General features: G+C 40.3%; 1 protein-coding gene across 3 annotated transcripts in view; it reads right to left on the reverse strand.

Moving 5' to 3' along the window:
- Positions 1-21,457, reverse strand: part of LOC126175597 (calpain-7-like) — a 143,077-nt gene that overhangs the window by 87,735 nt on the left and 33,885 nt on the right. The window contains exons 2-3 of one of the 3 annotated variants that reach the window (XM_049922467.1): positions 16,627-16,787; positions 10,037-10,232 (exon numbers count right to left, since the gene is read on the reverse strand). The exons of 1 other annotated variant lie outside the window; for it this stretch is intronic. In XM_049922467.1, the coding sequence (XP_049778424.1) occupies positions 10,037-10,232; positions 16,627-16,787 (357 nt within the window). The remainder of the gene's footprint in view (positions 1-10,036; positions 10,233-16,626; positions 16,788-21,457) is intronic. One more of the 3 variants, XM_049922468.1, reaches the window with a different exon arrangement.

Below are 21,457 nucleotides of genomic sequence, written 5' to 3' on the forward strand. Positions count from 1 at the left end.
GTTCAGACTATTACCCATTTGATAATGATTGACCCCTGACTTTGAGCTTATATCCTGGTCACATTGCATTGCAAACATCAGTGTGTTGTACCTTGTCATAATTGTGGAAATGCCTACTTTTATTTAGTGTATGAATATTACATCTTAGTTCGAATGGGGGAGGGGGGAAGGGGGGGAGGGGAGAGGGGGCCGACATACACAATAATATTTAAGAGAAACTGTGCTTTTTTTAGCTTTTTCAGTGAATGTCAACTTTAAATAAGCATAAAAACCAGACTGTAAATAGGAGAAAAATTTCCTTTGCACAGTTTAAAGATACAACCTTGTTCTATTTACAGGCAAATTTTCATTATTTTCTGATTACTCGTTTCATCACAACAACATCAAATGCAAGACGCTGCGATTGAGCTTACTGTCGTAGCTACGGTGACAGAAAAGGCGCTGGTGTTGAGCTTTAACTTTTGTTGGTTACACCATATGTCTTTACTACTGAGTACTCCTTGTGTTTTATTAAAAAACTAGAAACCCGCCTCGATTGTGAAAAAAGCACCTAGTGTTAACCTAGGTTTCAGCGTAGTTAACACTAGGTGCTTTTTTCGCAATCGAGGCAGGTTTCTAGTTTTTTAATATATTAACCAACGATTGCTGATGTGCTGTGATGTTGAAGGTTCTCCTTGTGTTTGTTATTTAAGAGTTTGTAAAGCAATTGTGTTAGTAGCTGCAATACATGCGAGGCTGTGGTGAAGCTTATTTGTTTACACCAGTGTGCTGCCATTGTTCTAATGTGACACAAGCGCATGTTCTTCAGCGAAGAACGGCAATTTCATAGTCGAATTCCAGTAAATCATTGTCACATTCAGTTTTTATTGGAAGTAAAGGGAAATAATATGCAAAATCACAAATAAATGCTCAATATGCAAGCAGCTCACAATAAATGAACATTCGTATGGCACAGTTCAACAGTAAATGGAAAAGTTGATTAGCTCAAATAAACCTCACAGTACAGAATGATAAATCTAATAAAACCTACTTCAATCACTTTCACTGCTGGCTGTAGTCTCGTTGCTGCTATTGCAGTCGTCTACATGGATCAGCAATGGTTCTGTTGCTATGTCAAGACAGTCGACTCTTTGTGCATAACTGTTTTCAAGGTTGTGTACAAGACTAGCAGAGCTTAGTGACACAACTGTAAAGTACCATTTATTTTGAAATTCTTGTTCTCCTTTGCTAACTTGTATTTGAAAAATGCACAAATAAGTTCAATGGTATTCAACTTGCAGTACACTACAGGCAACCAAAGGAGTTTAATTTCCTCGAACGCTGACTGCAATGTGCTTTCCAAAAGGCTTTCCTGTGCCCTGAAGTGCAGTTGCACATGTTCCAATAGGCCAGATGTATTAAATTGCTCATATGATATGACATTGGATGGAAGCTCTACATTATTGCTTTCCATTCTTTCAATAATAGAATCCTTTCTTCATTCTGTAGATGGATTTTGGGATTTATTATTGTAATATGGAGTCTGATATAAAACAATTGCAGATCTGTTTGGCAATTTTTCAAGAACGCTCCTAAGCTACTCTTCACAGTGTCTGGCATTCGTTTTAGAATGATAATCTGTACTTCCTTTTTGCCCAACTAAACATAAGTTAGCATTCTGCATGAACCCATCTTTGTTCCTAATAAGGCACATTATAATCCTTCTTCCAGAACCAGATGGTGTTTGAATTTCTCTTCTCCAGCCATTCCTCTTCCTCTGTAATAATTGTATACATTTTCTTCTGTATAAGTCTTTTTTTGTTCCTGCAAAACAAACTTTCTGGGATGATTTGCACTACATCAACTCTCTTCAGTGTAATAAACAGTCCATCCAGTGTTGCATAAGTGTCTTAAATCCCACAAGAACTTGACTCTTTTTCCTGGTACTTGGTTATTTTCCATCAGCACAGGTTTTTTGCTGAAATTTTTGTATCTAAAGCCCAATTTTCAAATAGCGCGCCAAAGGGTTGTTTCACTCATATCAGGAAAATCTTTCATTTCATTCTTCAACTTTTCCAACATGGCTGCCACTGTTAGAAACTAGTTTTCCTCATAGAAGTCATGGATTTTTCTTCTTATGACTCTATGTGTAAACTTGTCCAAAACAAAATTCTGTCACTTGCCAGAACTGTTTTTTGGTGATGCAAGACATGAAGTTTCTCATATTATCCTCAAATTTGCTGCTCTGTACTTTCATTAATACCAACACATTCAGAAGTTCTCTTTACTGGCTGCGATATGGAACTGCCCACACCCTGTTCTTTTTTGGTGTTAAAGTAAGCACACACGCTGATCACCATAGACTTTTCGCAACTCCGTAAATGAGTAATTGATGCATGGTTTCACACAAGTACAAAGCAACTAATTATGTTACGAGCACACTCTCACATTAATACACGACAACGAGTCGGAGCACAATTGTTTTCTATCTGACAGAAAGCTGCAAAGCAAACACTGCAACAATGAACAATGAAGTGGAAACACTGTTCAGAAGTCTGGCATCATAGCACATGGTGCATAGAAATGCAAAAACAGTCAAAATAAAGATGTGTTATTAGCACTTTATGTAGATTTATATGCATAGAAACATAATGTCTTTGGAAGGCAACAACAGATCTTGTGTTTACACTTTTCATCTTATAATATGAATCACCATTAGATGAAAAGTAACACTCTTTTTTTCTTTCTTTCTTCTGAGTCATCAGTCTTCTGATTGGTTTCATACCGCCTGCCAAGAATTCCCCTCCTGTGCCAACCTCTTTATCTCAGAGTAGCACTTGCAACCAACGTCTTCATTTATTTGCTGGATGTATTCCAATCTCTGTCTTCCTCTACAGTTTTTGCCCTCTGCAGCTCCCTCTAGTACAGTGGAAGTCATTCCCTGATGTCTTAACAGATGTCCTGTCGTCCTGTCCCTTCTCCTTGTCAGTGTTTCCACATATTCCTTTCCTCTAGGTATCTGAGCAGAACCTCCTCATTCCTTACCTTATCAGTCCACCTAATTTTCAACATTTGTCTGTAGCACTACACCTCAAATGTTTCGATTCTCTTCTGTTACAGTTTTCCCACAGTCCATGTTTCACTGCCATAAAATGCTGTGCTCCAAACGTACATTCTCAGAAATGTCTTCCTCAAATTAAGGCCTATGTTTGATACTAACAGACTTCTCTTGGTGAGGAACGCTCTTTCTGCCAGTGCTAGTCTGCTTTTGATGTCCTCTTTGCTCCATCTGCCATTGGTTATTTTGCTGTCTACATAGTAGAATTCCTTAACTTCATCAACTTTGTGACTGTCAACCTGATGTTAAGTTTCTTGCTGTTCTCATTTCTGCTACTTCTCATTACTTTCATTTTTCTTAAATTTACTCTCAATCCATATTCTGCACTCATTAGAGTGTTCATTCCATTCTGAAGATCATGCAATTCTTCTTCACTTTCACTCTTGCAACACAGGTGTCCTGCTCATTGTGCAAACCAGTAGTGCTGCCCCAATTGTCATTTGTTGTATGTTTCCCAAGATTGCATGTGAAGGATATGTGTCAAGTATGCCATCAGATAGGCCATTTGGCAACTGTTGTGACACTCACTGGGCTATGATTCTGGCATTGGATGCCCTGGTGTATTCACTGGCCTGTGACACTCCAAGCGATACCCTGCATGTATTGCCCAAGAGTAATTTGCTTACGCTGTTAGTGAATGGGCAACTGGTCGAATTTTAAGCAGACATGGGAGCAACATCAGTTTCATTGATATATGTACAGGCTGTTGTGGTGCCTGAAGTTTCAGTGGCTGCTTCTTCACATTGTGTCTTATAATTAACAGAGCATTCCTTTAAGGGTGAAATACTCCATCTCAGCACCTTACAAAACTGTAAAATATCTATTAACGTTGTTTCATTGTTTGTGGTCAATCCACCACTGCTACAAAATATCTTTGGGCAAGACAATTTTTCTGTTTTTAGCTTCCAGATCATTGATGAAGAGCATTTAGTGTCTCGATCTATTCCTTTTCATGATTTGCACACCTCGTTGCAGACATATAGCCTGCTGTTTGAGAATATTTTGAGGCAGGCAGAAAATTTCAAGGCATATATTTCTCTTAAGCCATCAGCGAAACCTTAACTCTGTTGCCCCCGCTCCATTCTGCTTGCCATGTGCAGAGATGGTAAAGGTTGAGTTGCAGCGTTGGCAGGGTCGGGGCATCATTTCTTCTGTTTTCCCAGGTCGGTGGATGATGATTCGGAAGCCCGATGGCGCTGTACACCTTTCCGGCTTGGGACCTGTGGAAGGTACGTTAGCTTATTTGTTTTAGTTGTAAATATTTGTGATGTATTATTGTTTTTCTGATATGTTCCACATCCTGGAGGACCTCCTCATTGAAGATCAGTTGGAATGAAAGTAAATCAAATCTAATCTAATCTGGCAATTTTAATCTGACAATCAATGTGCAATTTGTCATGGATAAGTATTCCATCCCAGGGCAGGTGGAATTGTTGGCAAAGTTGTTAGGAGCATACTGCATCAACTTGCTCCATGCTTACTTGCAGCTGCCATTGGACACAGTTCTTCAGACTGTTTTGGTCCTTAAGAACCCATTTGGACTTTACCAGTTTACTTGCTTGCCTTGTGGAACCATGTTTGTGCCTTGAATTTATCTATGGTTTTTGGATCAGTTGATTCAGGACATTCCTTATTGTGTCAATTACCTGCATGACATCTGGGTGGGCCCTACTCAGGAGCATCTATGAAACCTTTAGTCAGTTTTCAAACACCTCCTGGAGAAAGCCTTCGTTGCAAATTGGAAAAGCAGTAAAGGTGATTAAAAGCCTCAAATGCAAAATGTCAGCAGGTATATATGAGCTACCAGTGTCACTTACAATCTGTACGACTTCACAAATTGCAAAGCTCCTTGCTCATGTTGCCAATTTATCATTCACTGCGGTAGTATTCCCCCACAGATTAAAAACTTCAGAAATGAAACCTTTTTTTCAAAAGTGATAATAGATATATTTGAAAATTATCGGCCCATATCACTCCTCTCACCATTCTCTAAAGTATTTGAGATACTGATGAAACAACAAACTCCTAATCAACATGACTTTCAAACATGTAAAAGACCAGAAACTGCAATAATGGATAACACAAATGAAATAATTATCAATCTAGATAATAACAATAATATTGTAGAAGTTAATGTAGATCTTTTGAAAACTTTCTTCACTGTTAGTTATGAAATCTTTTAGATAAGATGGGAGCAATTGGGATAGAAAATAAGTGGTTTCAATCTTATTTGCAAAATAGATCACAGGTTGTGGAACTTGCATCAACTCATTCCAATCATGATATTAGATAAGTATCTGATGGAAAGAAAGTCAAAACAGGTGCACCATACGGTATAGTCTTTTAGACCCCCTTCTGTGCCATAATTATATAAATGATACAAAGACCTCAGAAATTGCAGCTAAGATCATGTTGTTTGCAGATGACACTAGTGTAATAGTGAGTGATGTTAAGGATCTCTGTCTACAACAACTAATCAAGTCATTGAAAGTATCTGCACTCATGGTTCAATGCCAACAGACTATGTAAAGAAAACAAAGTACATTCATTTTGGAAAAATGAATCATGACCAGTATCTCCAGCTGGTACTGGGTGGATTATATGTTGATCAGGACAAACTGGGAAGACCATGTAAGTAAATTCCCAGAGACTCAGTTCTGCATTGCTTTCTCTGAAAATCATTTCTAAAGTATGTTCCTCAAAGGTAACAGAATGGCTTACTTTGGTTACTTCCAGTCCCTTGTAACTAATGAAATAATCTCTTGAATGACATTTTTTGCGTTACAGGAAGGGTCTATTTGAATATTGTTACACAGCTCTACAAGAACTCACTGCAAGTTCTTAGTCCTGCAAGTTGTGTGTGTTTACAATAGCCTCCCTACACACATATAAATGGGTATTGATGGCAAGAGCTAATCTTGGAAACCTGCGAACTAATAGTGATTATTGTAGTTGTAACACTTGCAACTGTGGGTTATTCCATGCAGAGAGAGAGAAAAAAAAAACTCACACTTAAAGACCTCTGAGGCACTTAGGTGTCATTCTTGACAATGAACTGCCAGCATACATAAAGAAGTTGGAGAGGGGATGGCTTTTAGAGCAGCATTAAACTCATTTCTTGTTGAGAAGTGTTACTGCAGTGTAAATGAATATGTTGGATTACATAAACAGTACAGCCTCATTTATTGTGGAGTACTTTTTACTCTGCTAAAAATTTTCCAAACATCCTGTGTTCGTCTTTACATAAGAATGTTTCTATTGCTGGCTACTGTTTTCTCAGTTTCATATGCACCTCCTAAGAAATGAGATCTACACGACTGGCCATTAAAATTGCTACACCAAGAAGAAATGCAGATGATGAGCAGGTATTTATTGGACAAATATATTATACTAGAACTGACATGTGATTATTTTCACGTAATTTGGGTGCATAGAGCCTGAGAAATCAGTACCCAGAACAACCACCTCTGGCCGTAATAATGGCCTTGATAAGCCTGGGTGTTGAATCAAACAGAGCTTGGATGGCATATACAGGTACAGCTGCCCATGCAGCTTCAACATGATACCACAGTTCATCAAGAGTAGTAACTGGCGTATTGTGACGAGCCAGTTGCTCGGCCACCATTGACCAGATGTTTTCAATTGGTGAGAGATCTGGAGAATGTGCTGGCCAGGGCAGCAGTCGAACATTTCTGTGTCCAGAAAGGCCCGTACAGGACCTGCAATATGCGGTCGTGCATTATCCTGCTGAAATGTAGGGTTTTGCAGGGATCGAATGAAGGGTAGAGCCAAGGGTTGTAACACATCTGAAATGTAACGTCCACTGTTCAAAGTGCCGTCAATGCGAACAAGAGGTGACTGAGACGCCTAACCAATGGCACCCCATACCATCACGCCGGGTGATATGCCAGTATGGCAATGATGAATACACGCTTCCAATGTGTGTTCACCGCAATGTCTCCAAACACAGATGTGACCATGATGATGCTGTAAACAGAACCAGGATTCATCTGAAAAAATGATATTTTGCCATTCGTGCACCCAGGTTCGTCGTTGAGTACACCATCACAAGCGCTCCTGTCTGTGATGCAACGTCAAGGGTAACCGCAGCCATGGTCTTCGAGCTGATAGTCCATGCTGCTGCAAACGTTGTCGAACTGTTCGTGCAGGTGGTTGTTGTCTTGCAAACGTCCCCATCTGTTGACTTAGGGATCGAAACGTGGCTGCACAATCCATTACAGCCATGCTGATAAGGTGCCTGTCATCTCGACTGCTAGTGATACGAAGCCATTGGGATCCAGCATGGTGTTCCGTATTACCCTCCTGAAACCACCTGTTCCATATTCTGCTAACAGTCATTGGATCTCGACCAACGCGAGCAGCAATGTCGTGATGCGATAAACCGCAATCGCGATAGGCTACAATCCGACCTTTATCAAAGCCAGAAACATGATGGTACACATTTCGCCTCCTTAACACGAGGCATCACAACAACGTTTCACCAAACTCCAGTCAACTGCTGTTTGTGTATGAGAAATCGGTTGGAAACTTTCCTCATGTCAGCACGTTGTAGGTGTCGCCACCGGCGCCAACCTTGTGTGAATGCTCTGAAAAGCTAATGATTTGCATATCACAGCATCTTCTTCCTGTCGATTAAATTTCGCGTCTGTAGCACGTCATCTCTGTGGTGTAGCAATTTTAATGGCCAGTAGTGTATTTCAAGATTAGTTGTGGTGAATATAGTGTTGGCAGGTGTTTGGGTGTTCATGCCTTTATACTTTTCAGCAGTGTTATAATGAGTTCATGTGGTCACATTTTTTCAGGAGTGTAATATAACAAAATTTCATGTTCTAGTTATATCACTGATTAAACTTCTTGGGCATGTTTTAATCTCCTTGTAGACTAGTTATGTGCAGTTTTCTTTCCAAATCATGTACCAAGCAAAGTAGTTAAGCCAGTACTAATATACTGGACTCGTATTCAGGAGGAGACATCCGGACTTGGCTTTTCCATGCTTTTCCCAAACTGTTCATGTGAATGCCGAGTTGGTTCCAATGATAAGGCCATGGCCAATTTCTTGAACTATCCTTACCTAATCCTATCCTAATCTGCATGTCTTTCATATCATCATCATCATCATCATCATCATCATCATCATCATCATCATCATGTTTTCTGCTACATCAGCAGGTCCTTTCCATCTCTACTACATGCAATCCATTGCTTCCTTCTTAACGCTGGTGTGTGTTTTATATATATATATACATTATTTTTGTAATATATCTATCTGCATGTCCAGCACTGTTGTAAAAATGGTCTAAGGATGGACAAATAAATTAAATAAATAAACTGTTTCATCTTCATTTACCACGCTATGATTATGACACTTCTGTATTGTCTGTATTCTCCAAAATTTTGCCAGTCTGCCTTACCACCTCCCATTATTTTTCATTCTTTGCAATAGGGAAACTAAATATTTTGAAAAAATAAAAACCAACTGAACAGTTAGAAAACTACAGAAAGATAAAGGAGTAAATCACAAAGAATGAGGAGGAGGCAGGGAGGGCGGGAGGGGGAGGAGGAGGAGGTGGAGGAGGAGGAGAAGGAGGAGGAGGATAAGGGGAGGAGGAAGACGGATGGAGGAGGAGGGTGAAATTAAGGCCCACTAATAATAAAGAAACATAATTACGTATACTGCACATGTTAAAACATTCCAAAAATAGGGAATACTGCAGACATTATAAGAAAAGCTTTAAATTCAGTTTTATGTCATATACAGGAGCAAATACTTTCAGATTAAATGTATTACATTTGAATAGAGTGATGCATGTGTTCTGTGGTTGTTTTCCTAATTCAGATCCTTTAAAGGCTATTGTGTTTTCAACAGACAAGTTACAAATAGGTGAAGCAACCATAATTATTGTCTCTCATGCAATCTGTGATCAAAGGCAATGGCAAATACTGCTTCACACCACTGAACGGGAATACAAAGAGTGTACATATCAATTCCAGAAGATCATTTTACTTTTCCTCAAGAAGAGTAATGACAATCTCTGAAACTTCATGTGAAGTGCTAGTCTAGTTGCAATACATCATCCACATGAAAATCAGACACATTTTACCTGTCAAAGGTACACACTGACAAGTGCATCTTTGTAACACATTCACATAGATACACCTGGTCCATCAGTTGAGATCTGTGTAAAGGGTAATGGTGTCCCTAAAATGAAAGTAGCCAGCAAAATGTGAAAAAAACAAATGCTGATTACTCATGTTCATACTTAAATGTTTCAATTTCTTGTTTATCTTGGTACCAGTCCAAGCTGCCGGTGATGGTGGTCATGTTTGTGTGAGGTGTGCTTGCTTGTTTTTGTGTGGTGTGCGAGTGTGTTTTCTCTTTTCTGAAGAAGGCTAAAGCTAAACCGTAAACATATAACAGTCTTTCTTAGTGTGATGATGATGATGATGATGTTTGGTTTGTGGGGCGCTCAACTGCGTGGTTATCAGCGCCCGTACAATTACCCAATCTTTGCTCAGTCCAATTTCGCCACTTTCCTGGATGATGATGAAATGATGAGGACAACACAAACACCCAGTCATCTCGAGGCAGGTGAAAATCCCTGACCCCGCCGGGAATCGAACCCGGGACCCCGTGCTCGGGAAGCGAGAACGCTACCGCGAGACCACGAGCGGCGGACTTTCTTAGTGTGTGTCTGCAATTTGTGAGTAGCAATCGATCCTTTTCCTAATATTGTTGATATACCAACCTGGAGTTTCCATTATTTGATTTGATAAGACATGCTATGTGTATGTTCACTGACCTTATCATGCAGTCTGTCTTTATTAGAGGAAGACAAAAAAAAAAAAAAAATCTGCTGACATTATTTAGCATGGAAGACAGCCATTGATGTATGTTACAGAAATACAAACACACATTACCTCTTTGAGATGAAGCTCTCACTGATATACTAGGGCTCTTTGCTTCTGGGATTGTAGGGACAGATGGTTGGACAGAGACTGAAGTTTCCTTTGGTTTGTGAGAAATCCCTTTCAGTTCCTCAGCCCGTTCCACAGCATTGCAAGTAACCTTCGTAAGTTTAGCATGGAGCACAGGATCATTGACAGCTGCTGCTCTCTACAAAACACAGTTACAAATAATAAAGAAAACCTAAAAAGAATGATCAATAAGTGCGATCGATAACATACTTCAAAACAAATCTTAAGTAAAAATCTAGTGTTGTCATAAAACTTTGTATGCCATTAAAATACTACACATTAGTAGGTATCTGTCAGTCCATTATTCTTTAAAGAATCAAACCACCTGTGAATACTTTAATATCTGAAATTAAGCCTGAAGTGAGGAAAGGTTTGAAATTATTCTTAAAATTTGTTTGAAGTCACTAAGTGCTCCCATTATGAAACACTGGATGAACATCATGTAGGCAATTTGCACTTCACTCTAAGTAAAATCAAGTTTTTCATGCTTCTTAATGTTTATGACATCATCACGTCCTGAACTATGTGTTATACAATGATATAATTTTTGCAGGTACATTCAGTGATATATGCAGATATTGTCTGCCAAGTGTGTTGTGAAGAGAGTTAGTAGTATACAGAAGTAATAAATACAGATGTCATGCCTGATACTGAAGATGTGTGGATACTGTTTCCAACCAGTGTTTCAACTAGAGTCAGTAATAAAGAAGTAATAAATTAAAATGTTATGTCTAGTGCTGAAGTTTTACAGCATGAACAGCGAAAATGTAGTGAAATCATGAACTTTTCTTCCTTTTATCATTCTGTGGGAATTTCAACAAGAAAATGTTTCATAAATATCTGATATTATATGCAGTTTGTTGGAAGTCACTAAGTGCTCCCATTCTAAAACACAGGATGAATGAAGTCCACGTATTCGTGCACTGTCAGTTATAGTGCCTCAAGGCAAACACACAGTTTCTAACTGAATTCTGGTTCTGTACTGCTTGCTTAATTCTATCATGCTTGAGAAATCATGACATCACATCAACCCCATTCTTAATCTGCTGAATAGAGCTGACATTACCATAGGTTCAATTCATGTTATACAGTACAATAACAGATTTTAAAAACAACTTATGCTCAAATAAAGAGGTTTTAAATAGGCACTGGAATTGGCACACAAACTCCTGAAGCAGTGCCAAATATAAAGTCTTGCATCAGGATGGGAGACGCACAACTTTATAAGACCATAAGAGTACATGAAACTGATTACTATACATCATCAGTGTGACCATCTCACTGATGATGTGGTTCTCCTATTCCACAAATACATGTGACACCTGAGCTTATTAATTTAATTTTTTGCATGGAAAACTGTCACTTTCCGACCTAACATAGACCTCAGACTATGCTGCATATTTGTCAGCACAACCAGGTTTTTAGCTTTCATATTTGATGGCTTTGTCAACTCACAACCAAACTCACATTCCAGAAAACCACCTCATAATTCGTGACACACTAAGAAAAAAAAGAAGAAAAAAAAACAAGATTATAAATTTAATCTGAGCTATAAGGTCCCAACCTAGCCACAACCTTGCAAATTGTGACATACTTAGAAAAATGTCAAATATTTGTGTTAACAGTGGACAAGAGAATGGTTGCAAATTCAGTGTTATAAACTAATTATCTCTTTTCTCACATCTATATGGTTACATGGAAGTATCATCTCACTGATTAAATGAAACTGATGTGTTGCTGACCTATAAGCAATAGAGAAACACTGTCATGACTACCACTGTCCCTGATCTAGACTTTAGCCACAAAGGACAGACACAGTGCTGACCTAAAGGGCCATATTATGATGGCTCATGTGCTTAGAAAAACCCTGTCAGTACCGTAGTGCTGGGCACAGATGGAAAAATAGCCTTAAAAACATTGTGAATGCTGAAGAAATGATTGTGTAACTGTCAGTTAATATTGTGATGAATGTCATGATTTAGGTTGCATGATGTGACCAGTATACTGAGCTGTTTATTATTTTAAGTTATACATGAATTCTAACAGCAAATGGCTGTTGTTGAATCATGGCAAAAATGACAACTGTCAGCAGTATTTTTCATAAAGTTCCAGTCAACAGTTCCATTACATTTAGTAACTTGTGTTAATACAGTATTATGCTGAAAAGATGCCACTGATGAGTGACAATAAAAAATCTATTCATCAAGCAGTAGCAAAATAGACCTGTCTATTTTTCGCAGCTTTTCACTCTTATTAACTCGTACACGATGTTTCATCAAATATCTCTGTCTTACATATTACCCTGTCTTCCACCTTTAAGCTCTCACGTTTTCAAATATCATCCGGTACAGTCCCCAGCAATCAGTCTTTCCTTTCCATACTGTCCGGTAAGTCTCCCCTGACTTGCGGTTCCTGGTGACTTTTCCGAAATCTACTCCTTTCTCTAGACCTCTCCAGTCCTTTTCCTTCACCCTTCTTCCTTCCCCTTCAACCCATCTGCAGGGAGAAGGAGCCAATGGCTAAAACAGCTTATATACTTTATAATCTTCTTTAATGTGCTGCCACTGCTTGGTGAGTACATTTTTTATCCATCAAATTATTATAAAAGTAGCAATAGTATTATGAAAAGCATAGATTGCTATTCACTGTACTGATGACATGTTGAGTTGCAGACTGGAATGATGAAAAGACTGTTACACTTTTAGCTTTCAGCCAAACCATTCTTCAGAAAATAAAACACTAGAATTCCAGTCCAAACTGACAGAGATGTTGGTCATGTGTGCTTGAGGTGTGCTGGTGTGTGTGTGTGTGTGTGTGTGTGTGTGTGTGTGTGTGTGTGTGTGTATTCTTTTCTGAAGAAGGCTTTGGTTAAAAGCTACATGTGTAACAGTCTTTTCATTGTGCCTCTCTGCAACTTAGCATGCCATCTTTATGGTAACTAGCAATCTATACTTTTCCTAATATTGCTGACTTTCAACCCGTAGTTTCAATTATTATAAAAGTAGAGTTGTTGTTGTTGTTGTGGTCTTCAGTCCTGAGACTGGTTTGATGCAGCTCTCCATGCTACTCTATCCTGTGCAAGCTTCTTCATCTCCCAGTACCTACTGCAACCTACATCCTTCTGATTCTGCTTAGTGTATTCATCTCTTGGTCTCCCCCTACGATTTTTACCCTCCACCCTGCCCTCCAATACTAAATTGGTGATCCCTTGATGCCTCAGAACATGTCCTACCAACCGATCCCTTCTTCTGGTCAAGTTGTGCCACAAACTTCTCTTCTCCCCAATCCTATTCAATACTTCCTCATTAGTTATGTGATCTACCCATCTAATCTTCAGCATTCTTCTGTAGCACCACATTTCAAAAGCTTCTATTCTCTTCTTGTCCAAACTACACTCCTGGAAATGGAAAAATGAACACATTGACACCGGTGTGTCAGACCCACCATACTTGCTCCGGACACTGCGAGAGGGCTGTACAAGCAATGATCACACGCACGGCACAGCGGACACACCAGGAACCGCGGTGTTGGCCGTCGAATGGCGCTAGCTGCGCAGCATTTGTGCACCGCCGCCGTCAGTGTCAGCCAGTTTGCCGTGGCATACGGAGCTCCATCGCAGTCTTTAACACTGATAGCATGCCGCGACAGCGTGGACGTGAACCGTATGTGCAGTTGACGGACTTTGAGCGAGGGCGTATAGTGGGCATGCGGGAGGCCGGGTGGACGTACCGCCGAATTGCTCAACACGTGGGGCGTGAGGTCTCCACAGTACATCGATGTTGTCGCCAGTGGGCGGCGGAAGGTGCACGTGCCCGTCGACCTGGGACCGGACCGCAGCGACACACGGATGCACGCCAAGACCGTAGGATCCTATGCAGTGCCGTAGGGGACCGCACCGCCACTTCCCAGCAAATTAGGGACACTATTGCTCCTGGGGTATCGGCGAGGACCATTCGCAACCGTCTCCATGAAGCTGGGCTACGGTCCCGCACACCGTTAGGCCGTCTTCCGCTCACGCCCCAACATCGTGCAGCCCGCCTCCAGTGGTGTCGCGACAGGTGTGAATGGAGGGACGAATGGAGACGTGTCGTCCTCAGCGATGAGAGTCGCTTCTGCCTTGGTGCCAATGATGGTCGTATGCGTGTTTGGCGCCGTGCAGGTGAGCGCCACAATCAGGACTGCATACGACCGAGGCACACAGGGCCAACACCCGGCATCATGGTGTGGGGAGCGATCTCCTACACTGGCCGTACACCACTGGTGATCGTCGAGGGGACACTGAATAGTGCACGGTACATCCAAACCGTCATCGAACCCATCGTTCTACCATTCCTAGACCGGCAAGGGAACTTGCTGTTCCAACAGGACAATGCACGTCCGCATGTATCCCGTGCCACCCAACGTGCTCTAGAAGGTGTAAGTCAACTACCCTGGCCAGCAAGATCTCCGGATCTGTCCCCCATTGAGCATGTTTGGGACTGGATGAAGCGTCGTCTCACGCGGTCTGCACGTCCAGCACGAACGCTGGTCCAACTGAGGCGCCAGGTGGAAATGGCATGGCAAGCCGTTCCACAGGACTACATCCAGCATCTCTACGATCGTCTCCATGGGAGAATAGCAGCCTGCATTGCTGCAAAAGGTGGATATACACTGTACTAGTGCCGACATTGTGCATGCTCTGTTGCCTGTGTCTATGTGCCTGTGGTTCTGTCAGTGTGATCATGTGATGTATCTGACCCCAGGAATGTGTCAATAAAGTTTCCCCTTCCTGGGACAATGAATTCACGGTGTTCTTATTTCAATTTCCAGGAGTGTATTTACCGTCCATGTTTCACTTCCATACATGGCTACACTCCATACAAATACTTTCAGAAATGACTTCCTGACACTTAAATCTATACTCGATGTTAACCAATTTCTCTTCTTCAGAAACGCTTTCCTTGCCATTGCTAGTCTACATTTTATATCCTCTCTACTTCGACCATCATCAGTTATTTTGCTCCCCAAATAGCAAAACTCCTTTACTACTTTAAGTGTCTCATTTCCTAATCTAATACCCTCAGCATCACCCGACTTAATTCGACTACATTCCATTATCCTCGTTTTGCTTTTGTTGATGTTCATCTTATATCCTCCCTTCAAGACACCATCCATTCCGTTCAACTGCTCTTCCAAGTCCTTTGCTGTCTCTGACAGAATTACAATGTCATCGGCAAACCTCAACGTTTTTATTTCTTCTCCCTGGATTTTAATACCTACTCCGAATTTTTCTTTTGTTTCCCTTACTGCTTGCTCAATATACAGATTGAATAACATCGGGGAGAGGCTACAACCCTGTCTTACTCCCTTCCCAACCACTGCTTCCCTTTCATGTCCCTCGACTCTTATAACTGCCATCTGGTTTCTGTACAAATTGTAAATAGCCTTTCGCTCCCTGTATTTTACCCCTGCCACCTTTAGAATTTGAAAGAGAGTATTCCAGTCAACATTGTCAAAAGCTTTCTCTAAGTCTACAAATGCTAGAAACGTAGGTTTGCCTTTCCTTAATCTTTCTTCTAAGATAAGTCGTAAGGTCAGTATTGCTTCACGTGTTCCAGTATTTCTACGGAATCCAAACTGATCTTCCCCAAGATCGGTTTCTACTAGTTTTTCCATTCGTCTGTAAAGAATTCGTGTTAGTATTTTGCAGCTGTGGCTTATTAAACTGATTGTTCGATAATTTTCACATCTGTCAACACCTGCTTTCTTTGGGATTGGAATTATTATATTCTTCTTGAAGTCTGAGGGTATTTCGCCTGTTTCATACATCTTGCTCACCAGATGGTAGAGTTTTGTCAGGACTGGCTCTCCCAAGGCCGTCAGTAGTTCCAATGGAATGTTGTCTACTCCGGGGGCCTTGTTTCGACTCAGGTCTTTCAGTGCTCTGTCAAACTCTTCACGCAGTATCGTATCTCCCATTTCATCTTCATCTACATCCTCTTCCATTTCCATAATATTGTCCTCAAGTGCATCACCCTTGTATAGACCCTCTATATACTCCTTCCACCTTTCTGCTTTCCCTTCTTTGCTTAGAACTGGGTTTCCGTCTGAGCTCTTGATGTTCATACAAGTGGTTCTCTTATCTCCAAAGGTCTCTTTAATTTTCCTGTAGGCAGTATCTATCTTACCCCTAGTGAGATAAGCCTCTACATCCCTACATTTGTCCTCTAGCCATCCCTGCTTAGCCATTTTGCACTTCCTGTCGATCTCATTTTTGAGACGTTTGTATTCCTTTTTGCCTGCTTCATTTACTGAATTTTTATATTTTCTCCTTTTGTAGAGTTATCACATTTAAAAAGAGTTCTTTCATAACATAGCATGTTTTATGTACTACTAGGGACAAGAAGGAAAGGGCAGAAAATATTTTCTGATCCTGTAAAATCTTCCATTTTTGAAAAACACATGATCACACATTGTAACTCAAATGTAATGACTGTTCCGTCAGTGATTTGTATACACTGAACATACAGCAAACAAGAAATTTTTATACCTACTGCTTTCAAACCAAGATCTGCAGCATTTAAATAAAGTTCAATGGCTTCTTCTTTGTGGCCTGCTTCATCAGCATTTAATGCTTGATGAAATAAAAACTTGCACTTCAGAAGCTGCTGCTTCACTTCAGAACTGCCAGTATTTTCATTGCGTTGGGCACATACTGAAAAATACAATAAAACCTTTAAAAATTAATATATATATATATTTTTGCAAGGATCATATACAGAATTTCAACAATTTACCGTGAACAGTTCACTGTTGACAGCCTTCTGAATTGTTTCATGTGTCAACTGTGACTGAAAATGGAGAAAACTGAGTTTCATACTGTTATTAAACATTTTCATTTTGAGGGTTGGATTGCCACACAAATTAAAACAGAATTGGATGAAGTCCACACGGAATCTACTCCATCACTGAAGACCATTTACTTTTGTATTGAAGAATTCAAATGTGGTCGGACAAGCACCGAACACAAAGCGCACTGTGGCCAGGCAACTAAGGTCACCACAAAGGAAACCAATGACAAAATCCATGATATGGTAATGCAAGATGACGAATAAAAATTAATGAAACTGTTGAGACTGTAGGCAACTCAACTGAGTGAGCACATAATATCCTGCATCGCAAAATGGCTATAAAGAAGCTGTGTGCGAAGTGGGTGCCACAATTGCTCACAGTCGACCAAAAGAGCATCCAACGCATCTTAACACAATGTCTGTCAATGTTTAATCGCAAATCCACAAGACCTTTTGAACCAATTACTGATGTTGATAAAACATAGATCGATGATTACAAACCAGAATCAAAACAACGGACAAAGGCTGGTGAAAGTGCACCAAAGAATGCAAAGGCCATTTTGTCAGCTTGTACAGTGATGGCAACTTTTCTTTCTTTTTTGGGGGCTCGGGGGCATTCCCAAAGTATAATCCTCGTAGATTATTTGGAAGAGAACCCTATCTGGACCCTACTATACTTCATTGTTGGATCATTTGAAATTTGTGCTGGCTGAAGAAAGTCAAACAATGGCATGCAAAAAAGTGTTCTCTCATCAGGAAAAAAGCACAGATCACATCCGTCTACAAGCCAGGTAGTAGAAGTGATTCAGAAAACTACCATCCAATATCCTTGACATCGATCTGTGGTAGAATCTTCTAACATATTCTGAGCTCAAACAATAAAGAGGTATCTTAAAAAGAATGACCTTCTCTATGCCAATCAGCATGGATTCCAAAAATGTCGATCACATGAAACCCAAATCACACTTTTCTCATATGATGTACTGAAAGATCTCGCAGACAATATTAATAGTAAAAATCAGGCTTTTCGTAGAGATGCAGTTATCTATAAGTACTATCTGAAAGAAGCTGCATAAATATTTACAAAATAATTAAATTGGATAGACCAAAAATCTGTTCACCAACCAGTGGCAGAACACAGACATAGAAGACTGTTGTAAATTGGCAAGCTGCCAGAGTCAGCAGCCCCTTCAGGCAGAAGGGTTGTAGGGGAAGGAAAGAGTGGTAAAGGAAAAGGACTGGAGAAGTCTAGGAAAAAGGGGTAGATTTTGGGAAAGTCACCCAGAGCCGCAGGTCAGGGAAGACTTACCACATGGGCTGAAAAGGAAAGATTGATTGTTGGGGACTGCATCGGGCAAGATATGAAAACTTAAGAGCTTAAAGGTGGAAGACAGGGTAATATGCAGACAGAGATTACTGCTTAAACATCATGCAAAAGTTAATAAGAATGAAAAGCTAAGTGCATTGTACTTAACAGAGGCGGGAGGGGGGGGGGGGGGGGTGAAAAACAGGCTGGTAACACAATGAAAGATGTAGAAAACTACAACAGAGCAAAGCAAAGAGCTGTTACTGTGAAGAAATGCTGGGACAGAAGAAATTAACATAAATTAAGGACATATTGTAAATTGGCTTCTTTTCGTTACTGACATTTCATTCAGAATTGCATTGGACATCTACAGACTTGCACCTGGTTCCGCAGATTCTTGCTGACTGACAGTTTGTATTGTGAAAAGGGGACATGGTAGAAGTTTAGATGTGATTGGTAGTGACAATCACTGTTAAAGATAAAACTTTTCTATCAATTCTGTAGAGCTACAATTTATCACTAAGTTTCATAGCTGCTTCTTTTCTGTTATAATCATCCCCATGTTTATAAATTTTGATGGTTTATCTATATACTTTTTCATGGTATTTATAATGCTCTCCTATGTTTGACCAATCAGTCAGCAAGACTATGAAAAACCAGCAGCTCTGAAGATGTGCAATGCAGCTCTGGATGAAACATCAGGAATGAAAAAGTTCCATGGATCTTTAACATCCAACTTGCAAGATTCACCAGTAACTAAGACAACCAGTCTTCATTGTATGACAGGCAGACATCCGCACTGACAGAGCAGTGTAAGAATAACAGCAGAAGTAGAAGTAGTAGTAGTAGTATACGCGATCTTAAAGGGGGAAAAAAGTCACCTATTGTTTGGCCATGATAACCTGGTGATTTCACTAGTGCTGCCAGAAGTGGAGAAAATCAGCACTGCTTGACAGTTTTTCGTTTGTCTTTGAGTGCTGCCAATGTCAAACTGCCCCAAGGTACAAAATATTACAAAAGGCTTGTTTATACTAGCAGGTAACTTCTGTGAGCACTTGCTGAGGTGTTTATATTAGAACAAAAACTTCCTCAAGCTTGTGTCTTCAAGTCACTGGGGCAAGTTTATTTAATGAACTTCCTGCAAGTACTTGTTACAGAAGTGCAGTTATTGTTAAAAACCAGAGTGGTTGCCACTGTTGTTGTGTTATTATTAATGAATACAAATTGTGATAAAAAGATAGAGAAAAAGTTAAAGGGGTACATATTGCCATTCTGAAGAAACTCTATTCAATTAACTAAATCAGAGGATTCCACTTAGATTAAAAACTTTGCCTGTCGTATAAAATATTCAATAACAGGAAATGAAACAGTGGTGCAGTGTCTCACCAAGAGACTATATCTTAATTACTCTTCAATTGTTGCAGTAGTATTTGCTACTTTTACCACAAATGAAATGCATTTATGTTTGCAGCAACATCAAAAAATCAGTTAAATTTAAATACCTATGTTCTATCATTCTACTTTCCCTGGCAAAACAAATTGATTTGTAAACTCAATTTGCATTTCTTTTTCTGGTGGTGCCAATTATGTGTGTTTAGGGGTTCCAATGGTACATTTGTTTCCATCTATCCGTCTTTGTGCCATTCTCCTTTTTGACAATGATATTTTCGAACCAGTACTGTACACACACAACATCCAGCAATGACAAATTCAGCAAGTACTTGTAGCCGGATGCAAAAATCTTATTTGAAACTTCCTAACAAATTAAAACTGTGTGCCAGACTAGGACTCAAACCTGGGAACTTGGTCTGGAACACAGTTTTAATTTGTCAGGAAGTTTCAAGTACAAAAATGTTCACACTAACTTGCAAAGTTCTTGAAGTTGCTGAAATTAACGGACGTCGACAGAACAGAGTGTCTACTAAATAAGATTTCTGGCTTACGATCTTAATGTGGTTGCAAGACAGGTAAATAAAATGCAACAGGTTAATGAGGAAGGCTGAACTGCTATCTAAAATTAAGGAAAACTAACCAGCTGTGTAAGCGTACGTCATGGATAAAATCGCTGAGAGCAGAGGCTGCAAAGTAGTCTGTTGACCGACCAAATACTGAAATCTAAATCTGATAGAACTGTTATGAGCCAAAATAAGACAATATCAGTGGTTTTTTTTGGGGGGGCAGGGGGGGGGGGGGGGAGCACAAAAAACAACTGGGGTCATACGCGCCCAAGTCAAAACTATAGAACACAAACACAGAGATGAGGGAAACAACTATGTGTCAGTCCCAATGGACAATAGGAGACAGCTAGAAAAGGTACATGGAAAAAGGGCTAAACAAACACCATACAAAAATGGAGGTCCAAAATGAAAAATTAAGTGGCCTCCACCATATTGCTTCAGCGGATAAAAAGTAAAACGTAGTCAACTGTCCACGCATCATTCGCTAAAACAGCTGATAAATCAGATGGCAAACCCAAGCTGGAACGTAAACTGGTAAAAAAAAAAAAAAAAAAAAAAACGGCATTCCAACAGAAAGAGGTACCGTAGACAGCTAAAATTTGAGCACAATGCGTACCAAGTGGTGGAGTAGCATCACTTAGCAAATTACAATGGCTAAAAAGGAAGTGCCCAATATGCAGCCGAGTTAAAATAATCTCCTCCCGGCGGGAGGGCCGAGAGGCCAGCCAAGGCACCGGAGGAGGCTTAATAAGCCAAAGCTTATTCCCATGATGGGAGGACCATTGGCGATGCCACAGGGACGCCACCTCCTGACAGATGGCAATGCAGAGACTGCATAAAAGGGATGGGTGTGCAGATGCATAAACAAAGTACCCATAGTTGAGTTTCAAACAGACAAGGGACTCGTACAAACGGAGGAGGGTGCTTCGACTGGCACCCCAAGAAGTACCATTGAGGACACGTAGGACACTGAGGGACTGCATACAGCAGGCTGCCAGGTAAGAGACATGGGAGGACCAAGAGAGTTTCCTATCGAGCATGTGCCTCAGGAATTTTGTAGTGTCAACGAATGGAGGGGCAACAGGCCCAAGATGTAGAGATGGTGGGAGAAACCATTTGTGCTGCCAAAAATTCATAGAGACGGTTTTGTCAGTGGAAAAGCGAAAGCCACTAGAGATGCTCCAGGAGTGAAAACAATCAAGTCAGTGCTGGAGACGCCACTCAGTGAGACAGGTACATGGAGAACTGCAATAGATAGCAAAATCTTGCT

This window comes from Schistocerca cancellata, chromosome 3, assembly GCF_023864275.1.
Source record: "Schistocerca cancellata isolate TAMUIC-IGC-003103 chromosome 3, iqSchCanc2.1, whole genome shotgun sequence".
NCBI classification, from domain to species: Eukaryota; Metazoa; Arthropoda; class Insecta; order Orthoptera; family Acrididae; genus Schistocerca; species Schistocerca cancellata.